At 35.6% G+C, this 13,375-nt stretch overlaps 2 protein-coding genes across 5 annotated transcripts in view; one reads left to right on the forward strand and one right to left on the reverse strand.

Moving 5' to 3' along the window:
* Positions 1–2,140, forward strand: part of LOC121326751 (choline transporter-like protein 5) — a 64,685-nt gene extending 62,545 nt beyond the window's left edge. For all 3 annotated transcript variants that reach the window (XM_041270205.1, XM_041270207.1, XM_041270209.1), the window contains one exon: positions 972–2,140. In XM_041270205.1, the coding sequence (XP_041126139.1) occupies positions 972–1,087 (116 nt within the window). In that variant the 3' untranslated portion in view covers positions 1,088–2,140. The remainder of the gene's footprint in view (positions 1–971) is intronic.
* A 1,788-nt stretch (positions 2,141–3,928) lies between these two features.
* LOC121326753 (LIM/homeobox protein Lhx8-like) lies at positions 3,929–11,783 on the reverse strand. 2 transcript variants are annotated; one of them, XM_041270210.1, is made up of 9 exons: positions 11,543–11,783; positions 10,261–10,344; positions 9,818–9,976; positions 8,225–8,346; positions 7,290–7,510; positions 6,607–6,710; positions 5,661–5,756; positions 4,660–4,843; positions 3,929–4,271 (listed from the first exon to the last, which is right to left on the reverse strand). In XM_041270210.1, exons 1-9 carry the CDS (start codon positions 11,624–11,626, stop codon positions 4,195–4,197), a joined length of 1,131 nt encoding a protein of 376 aa, XP_041126144.1. In that variant the 5' UTR covers positions 11,627–11,783; the 3' UTR covers positions 3,929–4,194. The 2 variants fall into 2 exon arrangements, with proteins under 2 accessions (XP_041126144.1, XP_041126145.1); XM_041270211.1 differs by lacking the exon at positions 9,818–9,976.
* Positions 11,784–13,375: the final 1,592 nt, after the last annotated feature.

A 13,375-nucleotide genomic window follows, 5' to 3' on the forward strand; every position in this document is an offset into this window, starting at 1 on the left:
GAGGTATTTTGTAAAAAAAAAAATAAGAATTGTTAAATAAAAAACTTTTTTAAAAAATAAATACTAAGAACTTTAACTTTGGTGCTATGTCTTTGTAGATTAATCTTAAATGTGAATGTCTAATATTGTCTCCTCAAACCACTAACTTTATTCTGATATATACTAATATCCTTGGGTAAGATTCATTTTAAAGACGTTGTTACGCTAATAACCTGACTTTCCTGGTAGCAAAGCCAGCACTTTAGTAAAAGCAAAAACAATAATAGTGTAAATCTGTTTTCCATTAGACCTGGGGAGGGGGTTGTTGGTGAAGGAAAGCTGATTCTATAATGTTGTTTAGGCTGGCTTCCATAAGAGCCATTTCCCTTTAAGAAAGTGTTAGTTTACATACAAGTTGTTTTCTAAGTTATCAAATAGTTTGGTAACAGACCTACCAGCTACACAGTTATTTTGTGACTCGTTGGATGTCATTCTGGCCATTGGAAATAGTGATCCGAGCAACTCTGCCAGCAAACTTTTATGAGCTTTTTAAGCAAATATGAATCTTTGCCTGCTTAGTTATCTGGGCTTGAGCTCTCTAAGGTACACTGCAGTAAAGAACAATGGGCAAGACCTCAACCAATGGCCCATCGTGATTTTAGGTGGGTGCTTGGTTATTGGTAATGCTGTTGTTCAAATGAGACAGTAAACCAAGAAAAAGTCCTGTCTGGTTTTGTTTTGAAGATACATCCCTGAAATCCTGTCCAGAATATCTGTCTTCCCCCAACACTGCTTTATGTTACAGTTTAAATGTACTGTAGTGATGAATAAAAAAAAAAAATGCTTCCAAACACCAAGATCCATATCTCCTGTTCATTTGAAATGCTGATCTTTCATGTGAATTTGTACAGCCATCCTTTTCCAAAAGCAACTTAAACCCAGTGATGTATGCACGGTGAAAGTGTTTGATGCTGTTCTATTCCCATTCCCAGTGGAAGATCTTGAAAGAAACGACGGGTCCACAGAGAGGCCCTTTTACATGAGCGGCTCTCTAATGAAGATCCTGAAGAAGAGAAACAAACAGAAAAAGATGAAAAAAAGGCCATGAGTGTGGAAGGAAGAGGCTATAAGTGTTTTGACTACCTAGAGAAAGTTGTTACATTCACAAACTGTTAAGCTTTTTATTTCCTACCAAAGTCCGCAGGCAGTGCTGTAAAGGAGTGGAAACACTAGGATTCCCTATATAGAGGATTTGTTTTTTTATATTTAGTCTTTTTTAGTTTTTATGTTGTTTGATTTTCATGGAAAATTAAAGGGATTGACTAATAAGAGTTCATATATATTTGTTAATAGATATAATCTATTATACTGGGATTTTATTTTGTTTTTTTATTATTATTTAACTGTTACTGAAGGTAAATTTCTAATACATATAAAGCAGCTGCTACAACATACTCTTCCTGGCACTTAGACACCCAAGAGTTATTGTGCGCCCCTGTGGAAATGTTGCATTTGGTTTTCATTAATGGTATATTGACAGGTGAATCCTCAACAAACGGTGCCCAATTTGGGCTGTGGGGAAATTGCACTGTCAGGCATCAATAACAGGACCTGTGGGCATGATTCTAGAATCGTGCCCGTCATTTGTTTCTTCCATCAGCCAATTTTAGTTCCTGCACCAAAAAGCATACTCACTTGCTGTAATAACCTCCATAGGTACAGACAGCCAATGTTATTGAGCTATGCATGTTATGTATGTTGTTTGCCATTGCTGCATTGATGATAAGAAGGGTATGGTGTGGAAAAAAGGTTATGTTATATATATATATATATATATATATATATATATAAAATGTGTGTGTTGACCATTAGGTGGTACTATTGGTGCTGTCCTTTGGGACCTGCTGTGCCAACAACTGGTTGGAAGTAAAAATAATAATAATAAATAAAGATTCCAATAGTCCTGTTTTTGGTTAAATGCCAAGAGAAGTCTACAGCTATGGCCGGAAGTTTTGCATTACCTGGAATTTTAGGATTGAGATAAAACACTATGTACATCATTTATGGCTACCGGCAGCCATGACAGTAGTACATTATTTCATGTTAGATTCAATTTTTCATTAAGTATATGGAAAATTACAAACCAGCCTGTGAGTAAATATGTTAATGTAACATTATTCATTCAGCTATGAACTGAACTGAACTAGTTCTTGGCCACTATAGAAAAAAAAGCATATTACCCATAGTTGAGTAGAACTTGGTAAAATTATTTTTCATCATGCAAATAATGACTTGTTAATCTCTCTACACTCACAGGCGTGTTTAGCAGTTAAGTACATTTGTATTGTAAGCCGTAAAATAGTTTGTTACCGACTATGTGTTTTCAATTTAAAGACAAGGTAAGCTCTTGTAGTGGGCTGTTGCAGTACTTGTTTTATGTTGTACCTGTGATAGTGTTAATGATAGCATCATTCCAAAACAGTAAAACCTGCATGGAATTGCAAGGCTTTTTTACAGAATCAGTGCTTCTGCTGTGCAGAAAATATGTTTATTGTTGACACAGAGTAACTGATTAAAATGTTTATTTAATTTGTTGGTGCTTAGTGCTTTGCAACTTCAATAGTATTGTTTAATTACTGCAAAACATTTAATAAATTTAATTTTAAATAATGTGATTTCAGTCCTTTTTGTTTACTGCAGAACATTTGGTTTAACAGTGAACATTTTCAAAAATGTACCCTCATTATTTAAAAAATCTTTTCCTCAGGATAATTAAATGAGGTCAAGCAGTGCTAATTTCCAGTGGAATTAGTCACACTAACAATTAATATGGCAAAATGCAATTCTGTAACAATGCTTATGTTTATTTTTTCAATTGTAAAAGTTATAGGTTTTTATTTTTCAGAAGAAAAGTTGGATTATAGCCACTAGAACATTATTTGTTTATTTAGCAAACACCTTTATCCAAGGCGACATGGAGACTAGGGTGTGTGAACTATGCATCAGATGCAGAGCCACAACGTCTAACCCAAAAGACAGTGTAGCAGGAGGTTTAGTGACTGCTCAGGGTCACACAACGAGTCTGTGGCTGAACCAGGGACCTCCTCGTTCCAAGCCCTTTTCTTTAATCACACAGCCTCCTAAATGAAGGCTTTTCACAAGGAATCTCACCCTTCAGACATTAAGAGATGGTGTAAGAATTGCATCACACACCTGTGTGAAACTACACGCACAGACTGGCAAATAATGCCTGGTAATAGATAACTAAAAATCTGCCAAAAAATATGCTTTCATATTGTTTTGCGTTTAAAAGCTTTGTACATACAAGCCAAAACCATGTTAAAGGCTATACAATTATGCCCACTTAACCCATCCTAAATTAAGTCAGGCACCAGTTGCCTAAATGGTAAATTGAAAACGCATGATTACTTTTTGGAGTCTAATGTAAAAAATAACTGTCAATGTAAAAGTTGGTGCAACTTGCTAAATGTTTGTTTGTGTAATCTCCATTATACCCAATGCTGGAGTCAATGTGCATTGCTTGCAACAAAGACTAAAATCAACAAGTGGATCAATAAAGAAAGGGGTTGTGCCTCCTGTGATCTCAATACAGCAGCCTTCTGAACAGCAGTCAAACTTGTTTGTACCTGTTTGTGCAGTGTACAGGCCAAACACTAATGAAAATAAATATAAAAACTTACCAACACACACATTTCAGTACAACATTAAAGCAATATTTACAGAATTAACATGTTTTTTGAAGGAAAAAAAAAAAAGCTTAACATTCATTGCAAAAATGCATGACACGTTGCCCTAATTCCCATTAATTGGAGGGTTAGGATTTCAGTCTTAGAGCAAAAAATTGAGTCTACAACCGCAGACAGAATTGTAAACATTTCCACATTTATTTATTTTTTATTTTTTATTTTTTTTAAACAAAAGTGCTCAGTCAATACAAATAAATTAACAAAAAAATATACAACATGAATTAAACCACAACACAGTACAAAATGGTGTGTTACAACAACCTTCATTTTAGCACACTGATAGATTTTTTTTTGTATCAGATCAAATGACGACAATTACCAACAGTAGAGCTTAATAAATAAAGTTGTTGGCATATGTTAGTGTAACATACTCCTAGAAGATCAATGCACTGCTTCGAGTATCAACCTGAATAGACAGCAACTCCTCGCTGCTGAACACAAAGGGGAATCAGGCATGACTGATTGGTAGCCGTGTCATTGTAGGTGGTAGCAGTGGTTGAAAAACCAAGGGTGAAGACGATTGAGCTGTAAAAACAGGATCATTACTTTTATGAGAACACACACCAACAGATATAAAATCACATGTGTGATTGGCCAAGGACCACTAACACCATTTGTAATACTAAATCATTGGCTTTTGTTTGGGAAAAGATCAACTGAAGAAAAAAGGTGAGACCAGAGATATTACTAGTACCACTATAACCTTAGTTAGCTCCCCTTTACTACAAGAACCTACTGTTATGGGAACATGGGAGAACCAAGGATTATAGAAAGGGATGGTTGTGAGCTTCACTCTGAACTTTGTGTTCAGCACCATTTCGTCCAACTCTTCCAGATAAAATTGTTACTTGGCCGACTTTTAAAAGGTTTAAAAAAAAAAAAAAAAAAAAAGTGTAAACTCTATGCTACTTACCATCCATGTAAGAGTGTAAAGCTGTTAGCATCGGCCCATCCTGAGGCACATATGCTGAATATTGCATTTCCTCCAGCATTGGCGGTGACAGACAAGAGGGTTGCATGGAGGACACTGGGGCAGTGGATGAATGGTTGGGACAAACATGTTTCTTATGGCGTGCTCTACAATTCTGAAACCAAACCTAGAAAATAAATAAATGAGCACTATGTTTTATACAGCACAATTACAATAACTGGAAGAGCTGCTATACAGGAAGAGCTTTAATAATACCGAAAGAACTTGGGATGTGCTAGAACCTTAACCACGTAATAAAAAGGTAGCTGCTGTCATTCATTTTGTGTACGACAAAAAAAAAATGGCCTTTGTACACAAGAATAGGAAAGCAACATTTCATGCACTAATGAAAAAACCTCCACGCACTTCAACAGTACAAAGTGTTTTTTGTATTTACAGGTCTTTATGCATGGCGCATCCCCATAAAATCTCACCTCCAAGTATGGTTCTATACTGCCCAACAGTAACTAAAAAAAAAAAAAAAAAAAAATCCTTTGGCAATGAGAAGCAATGTTTGTTGTTTCAATTTTGCCTTCACCAGTAGAAACTACAGTAAAACATACCAGGTGGCATTTTCACAAACCACTTCTAGGTAGAAGTCTACTGATTCAGTTAAATTCTACAGAATAAAACAAAATGAACAATTATTTTAGGAATTTACATTTTCTTCAAAGCTATACCTTCTTTTGACATATTAGTTTGTGAAACAGGTAGATAGATGATCAAGATATTTTGCCAGCTACTATAACAGTCTGCAGAGAGCTTTGCGAAACTGGCCCCACGACACCAGTATAGACTCTGGTCTAGTGGGCACAGCAGTGAAAAAGAAATGCCACTAAGTGGCTGAACCAATGCTGAATACTTCCAGGAACAGCACCCACTTCGCAGGAAGGCACGCTGCATGGGTAAGATATGAGTGGAAACAGAGCGATGGTATAACCCACCTGAATGACTCTCCTGCTGAGACCAGTCTTTTCTGCGAGTTTCTGAAGGGTTTGTGCATCTGGATTGTTATCCTGAGCAAACTGTGCTTGCATCACCTGAAAACATGCAGGGTTTAACATGGAATATACTGTACACAATCCAACGTGCTCCACAATCTTACACACAAACTCACCACCACACAGGTATTACTTCTGATGCTCTGTTATGAAAGTACATGTTCGAGTGATGCATTTCTATATTCACATCATGTAAAACGTCTCCTGTTGCAAGGGGTGGTGGTTCTGGAGCAGCTGCACGTGCAACTCCAGCAATTACTGCCAGCTGGCATTACTGCCAGGGGTATCTGAACACCATCATGTTTGGTCTAGTGAGGGTTTACTTTTTCTCCTTAGGGGTTGGCTCTATGCTACTAAACCACAATGACAACTTCTGATTTGATTTATTTATTTTAAATGGTGAAACATTCTGTTGACCCACTTTGTTTCAGTAGTGATAGTACAGAAGTGCACAAAGAACCACCATCTTATGCACAAGTACCACGTACAAAAGAAAAGCACATTGTTCCCAGAGAATAGGGGTAAAACAGCATGAGGATCTTCCAAAATTCTCCTTGACAGGTGACTGATTGCATAAGCTACCCTGGAAGTAACAGAAATACTCATGAATAGACCAAATGCTGAGAAGACACTTCTTAATATTTGCATCATATACTGGCATCTAGAGAAATGGTTTTATCAGGGCAGCAAGTCAAGTTAACAGGACAATGGCTAAATGCAACTGCAAGTTGCTACAAAAATGTATTGCAACATTCATGTCAAAAGAGCAAAGTCATTCAGAGCAGAGTCAATCCGCATTCAACAATCTGGTTGAAGCGGACTGAACCGTACTGAAAGATGTTTGATCTCTAGTGCCGTTTCTGTTTTCCTGCCTCACATAAATGTTTACCTGAAGCTGATCTGCTGTGAAGCTGGTGCGAGCTCTCTTAGCTGGTTTAGGTTGGTTAACTTCCTGTTCTGTTGGCAATGCTCCTTCTACATTTACACCATTTCCTGTAATTAACAAAAAGTCAATTTGGCTTAGACAGATGTGACACCATGTGCAAAAAGCAAGCTGTATAAAAAAAATAATGGTTGAAAAATCCCCCTACCCCCAAAGATTTTAAAAATAAACTGAGAAGGGGGAGGGGTGAAACTGAGAAAAAGGGGTAAAGGGGTGCATATATATAGATTTTTTATACATGTATATATATCATATATATTATATATATTATATATATATATATATATATATCCTTTTTGCCAACAAAGGATGGAATATACTAAAAAAACTGATGTTCAGAAGACGTTGGATGTTCAGAAGACAGGTAAAATGCAACTAATACACAATTTGAGTTACTGGTTATAACCTCATACATTTAAAATTAAACAAGGAAACTATACTATACCATAAAATGGCAATTGTGCACATTGCGTTAGATTTTCCAAAGCTATTTACTCCATCAAAAAAAAAAAAAAGTTACCCAATAAAATTTACCAAAGGGAAAAAAAAACCTCAGACATCTGATTGACATTGATTTGTTATTTACTAAATCATCTGAGAATCTTGACCATGCTGTTCAAGTATCTTACCGTTTTCCACAGCTCTTTTAAGGTTGTCCAACATGCAGTCGTAGTGTATTCTACACAGAACTTTTTCTTCCACCAAGGCAAACTCCTCTCCAGTGGAAAGCTGTCTCTTGCAGGAGAAGCACGCAAAGCATGCAAGGTGATAAACGTTTTCCTTTGCTCTGCGAACCCAGTCTGCGGCGTGTATGTGTCTGCCGCAGCGAGCACATCGTGTCCCATATCTTCTGCAGAGAAGTCACAGAAAGAAATTACTTGGGATGAGAACAAAGCAGGGCATACACAATAAACACAAAAATGTAGCAATTAAAGAAACTGGATATTTTAACAGAATAGCCTAAATATGGACACGTGTGTGGTACGCTGACAAACAAGGACCAGATGTGGCATCCGACTACACAAGCCACATGTATGCACATCAAGTGCAAGCAAGAGAGTTGCACTCAGGAAAAGAAATGCAGAAGAGAAAGAGCAGCTGTCACTTCCACTTACATGCATCCAGGAGTCTCATCTAAATGAGAAGCATAGTGACATGTCCCATATTAGTCTACAGTGTGCAATATACAATTCAGAATAGAATGAAAGCAAGTCATTCTGGCATAACAGACTAACAAGACTATTTTATTGTATTTTCTTTAACGTGAACCACCTAAATAAAAACTTTCCATAAATAGCTGTATTAAGCTTGCACCCTATGGTTTGATACAAGTCATTAAGATGCTTAAACGTTCTATGTAGAACCAAAACACTACTGCATGATTCACAAGTTGAAATTCAATGTTATTACAACTGATATATTTAGGTCAATTGTCTTTTAAACTAATGTATAACGTATTTAAAGAGTGTAATGTATATCTTTAATTACAATTAACAAAAGCATTATTTCAAAAGGCATCCTCCTGTATACAAGAGTTCATAAAGTAATCTATACTGTGGCTTACCTGAAGTAGTCCAGTTTGCAGAAAACTTCTTTTTCTTTGATGTAACAGCTTGTGTGCCTTCCTAATGATGTCCTGCAGACGCTGCACGACAGACATCGCACGTGCCAGCAAAAGTCGTTTACCTACAACATATTAAAATGATACAAAACTAAAAATGACATTTCTTTTTTTCAGCAAGAAAAGCAATTTATACTCAAAGTCTACAAACGACAGGAGGCCATTCGGCCTCATTTATGGCCGGGCAGTACTTTGAGATATTTGACAACACTGAAATAAAATATTGGCCTAATATGACACACGCGTTTTAAAATGCTGCACTGCAATGCGTCACCTCAATTAAACTGTTTATTTTGACAACGTAATACTTTGCACAGGGTTTCAAACCTTGATAAACAAATGAAACAATAAAAGCACGTGCTACAACAGAATAAAACGGTGGCCTAATGAAAAGGCTACCATTGGTCAACCACAGGCCTAATGTGTGACCGTTGTTGTTTTAAACGTGCTTGTTAATTGTAACCATTTACCACAAAATGTCCTTAATAGTACGCAACAATAAAATTAAAACAAATACTGAGGGAGGGATAAGGCAGCTTGTGTAGAATTAGATTTTTGTGGATAAACAGACAGTTGTTGCCAGTGTAAAGTACATAAATACTTCTCAAAAGCACTATTCTCCTTAAGATTTATTTAATCGGTAAACATTGGTGTGTTTTTTTATTGTTTTTTCATTAAAACATACGTGTCCGCATTTTATTGTACAACATTAAGTAGTAATGTTGTTGAAGTTCTGCAGACTATGCCTGCAGCAGCCGTGTACTCTGCAAGATTTCCTAAAAAAGCAATGCCAGTTGTTAGGATAATAAAAAGCAACAGTGTCACTCGGTAATTATCAGGTGGACACCATGCAAGTCTTATCGTTATTGCAAATTCATTTCGTATCCCAGATTCATAGCTATGAAGGTTTTGAATAAGGCTAAATGTATCACTGAAACATTTGTTAAATCACGTATGTTAATTTAAAATATATATTTAAATAAATGCAAAACATTCTACCACACGGTATAACTATTTAATAAGAACAATAATAATAGTAATAATAATAATAATAATAATAATAATAAGGAAAATTAATTACTTTATGAAAAGTTGTAAAAAAAACTAAATGCAGCTTAGAGCAAAAAATAAATATGAACACTATTACAACAAATACCATTGTATCTCGACAATTAAGATAAACTTCTGTTTGGTTTAGAATTTTAAGTTAGACATTTTTAATCGTACATTACCTCTATATCAATGTAATTCAACACACATTTGTTTATGCTTAAGTTAGAGGAAACAAAAAAGTCACCGTCATACTTGACAATGCAAAATGGCACAGCACTGTTACTATGTTTTAAAAGCTGCGCGATACATTTAAAAAGTTGCAATATAAGCTGCATATATATTTACATGTAGACAGCTATTGCACAAAAAAAAAAAAGAAAACGTCGAGATAAGCGCAGCACACGCAACAATAAAACATATGCACATTTAGCAAAAACGTCTGGCAATTTAGTAGCCATGGAAAAAAAAATGTTCCATCCTCACCTTTAAAAGGTATTTGTCAACTATCTCCAGACCACAGCTGGTACAAACGGTTTTCCCCAAGAGCGAGGCGGAGGCCATGGCCTGAGGTGAAGAGGAAGGAGACAGCGAGGAGGAGGAGGAGAAGGAACACGAATTGTCCTCAAAAACTTCAGGAGTACTCTAAATAATTGAAACAGCGTCAAAAAAAAAAAATCATGCTTTCCTATGTTACACTGACTGCATTTAAAACTACAAATGGTTAAGATACAAACAAAAAAGAAACACGACCTACACTTATTTTGAAATTTCCATTTGAACATTGAGCTTCTATATTCCGATTTCATAAAAATAAATGAAGAGCGTCGACACTGATTTTAAAGGAGTGCGAGTGAATAAAAAAATCCTAGTGAATAATATTCACTTATAAATATAATTGTAGAGAATAGAAGACTTTGAGACTTTACCAATTCAGTATCAGTCCTGGGTTTCCTACTTCTTCCAAAAGAGCCCGTTGCTGCTCCTTCACAATCTTCAGACATGACGAGGAACTAATAAAACAAAATTAAAAAAAAGATATATACATGAAACTCGACAAGAGCTTCGCTCAGCAGCAGCAAACAAACCTGCAGCTTTCAAGTCCTCTTTTAACCACAGCATGCCAGCTCGTAGAAATATCACCCACTTGACTTTCACCATGACAACCCGGCGATGATTAAGATGTCATTTAGAAAGTAAATATTCTACCCTTTGCTTACAAAAACAGAGTCGTCGTCGTCCCCCCCCCCCCCAAGTAATGGCTATCCTCCGTTTATTATTCTGTTAAGATCTGCATTCGGGTTTTGAAACTGGTTAACACAAAGATTTACTCCCCAACAAATCAATTTCTGGTGTCAATCAAAGGCAGTTTGGAGTCGGTGGGAATAAAGCATTGATTTTTTAATAACAGCAATTAAAAGAACAGCGTTTGCCCCACATGTCTTTGAAAGGAATAACCCAAAGGTGAAGAGGTTTAATAAGCTACTTGAAAGTTAATTGCTGAAGATTTAAGGAGCCTGGCGTTTGTTCAATTGTCAATTTGATGGGCATATAGGGGGCTTTTAAACAGAAAAGCAGTTTCTTTACTTAACTGGCTACAATTACAGCTGCAGGTGATTCGCACTTGCGTTAAAAAAGGGCAAAATAGTCTGGACATTTAAACTGATTAAGCGTATGCGTGGATGTTCTGAATCGATACTTAAATTTTAAAAGAACACTTATCATATTTTGGACAACTAACACAAGACCGTTTTGGGAATTTTCCACTCTTCCAGGAGCACATTCATAATTACATGTTTGCATTCCCGTTTCGTCTGCAAACACGAGTTTATGGTAATTACATTCAATGCACAACGTCTGATTGAGCTACACGGGCAGGTCATTACAAATGGATAGTCATGCAACATTCCAAAAAGACGATCTGTTTTCCCAATATCATAAAATAGTGCTCTTTTCCCTACACAAACACAAAATGCATGCCAATATTATAAACTGCAATACCTATACGTTACAAAATGCAAACTTCCGGTACAAAAAATATTTTTGAAAACATTTAAAAGGGCAATGTGAACTTAATTAAGGATATCTAAAATCAACCCAAACATTAAACATCACTCATTTATTCATAACAATGAATTTATATATAAAAGAAATACGCACACACATATACATATATTCACACACACAGATCAATAAATAAACTCTTCTTACCGTTTCATTAGACAGTGCGTTCAGGCTATTTCTCTTGTCTTCTGCTTTGCTACACAGGAGCATTTGTTCACTCTTCCAGTACATCGCACTTTCTGACAGAGCTCTCGCATACCAAATCGCAAACCAAATTTAGGCTCTTCCAAGAATCAAAATCCTTTATTTTTAGTGGCACGTCGAGCTTTGCTTGTAATTCCAAAGGGCAAATTTCTCCTGCAGTCTCCACTTTTCAAGTTTGAGCCAACCCGATGCTTCTCTAAAAAGTTTGGTTTTCAGAAGGGTGGAACTTTGCTCACTTTTTTTCCTCTCTTTTTTTAGCCGCACCTCCTTGTATTAAACACGCCTACATACATGTTGGACGAGGAAAAGGACTCGTGCTTTTTTTTTTTTGGTATTTATCAAACCAACGTCAGAAATACCTTGTGTTAAATGTATCTTCCATCACTTGGCATGCTTATCCGAGCTGTTAAACAAGGACTCGCGTTTCGCCTTCTCTCTTCGCTGCCCGAAGATAAAAAGTAAATCAAGCGCAAATATTTACACTGACTACCTGCATACTATTCATTCTACAGCCGCTTTTCTTTTCTGGAAAATCGAATACGATGGAAATAATTAAGACCAGTTTTTCTTTTCCCCTTTGTCTTGCAGCAGCTATTGTATGCTCATTTAAAACCTTCCACATTACAATTAACGTGCAACATCTGAGCGATTTTTTTAATCGCATGTTAATTTTTATATATATAAAGTATGGACAACAGCCTATATTTTATTCCGCTAAGGTGACTTGAACCTGGAAACTGATTAATATAAAACGGCTTGGAAATTCTTTGTAACCAATTCAGTAAATTCATTTGAAGTGTTTCCAAGGTTTATTGACATTGATCACACCTGAACGACTTTATTTTCACTTGCTCGGGTAAAACTAAAAGCGGGCATAAAACCTATCCAAATACACGCACCTGGTTTTCGACTTGGCTATGGAGCAAAGCCATACTCATATTGTTTTGCTTATTGAGTCTCCATACCAAAATAATAAAAGCTAAACATTCATATTTAATCAATGTAAATATCTGTTTAACTTCGGATAGATGCGTAAACATTCAGGGAAACGTTTTCCGAATGCAAGTGTTCAGTCATTGTTGTTTTAGAAAATAAAACAATAAACAGTAGATAATAAAATCAAATGGCATCACATAACAGAACTATATTTGCATAGGCCTATACCTACCAATGCTGAAACAGGCTCCATTTTGTTTTAATAATTTTATAAATCTAATTTGTTGGATTTTCAATCCTATGGGATTATCCCACGGATATATTTTGCCATAACGTTGTTGATAAAATATCTTTAATGGCAACTTTATAACACTCATATGGTTTGTGGGCCTTGTTCTGAAATATAAAATCTATCCATGGGCTAAATTATAGAAGCGTGTCTGATTAAGGTAAACGCAGGGTTTCAGTGTTAAATATAGATAAGAACAGGACGTTGTGTTAACTCAAATCGCTTTGTGAAAATACTCTAAATGTATTTGTATTTTTTTTTTTTTTTTTTTTTTTAATAATCGTATCCAGTACTGTGCATTTCAAAAAGCTATTTCATTTCCAGCTATGCAAAACACTCGCCAACATAAATTATAACTTGAATAGTAGTAAACATATTCCTATTCACTGAAAAAAGAAAGTTACTGTTGACATGCAGCCACGAATTATAACTGAAAAAAAAAATGACTTTGTGACATGCTTACGAATTAAATAACACTTATATACCATATATATATATATATATATATATATATATATATATATATATATATATATATATATATATATATA

The sequence above is a fragment of the Polyodon spathula genome, chromosome 14, assembly GCF_017654505.1.
Source record: "Polyodon spathula isolate WHYD16114869_AA chromosome 14, ASM1765450v1, whole genome shotgun sequence".
Taxonomy (NCBI): domain Eukaryota; kingdom Metazoa; phylum Chordata; class Actinopteri; order Acipenseriformes; family Polyodontidae; genus Polyodon; species Polyodon spathula.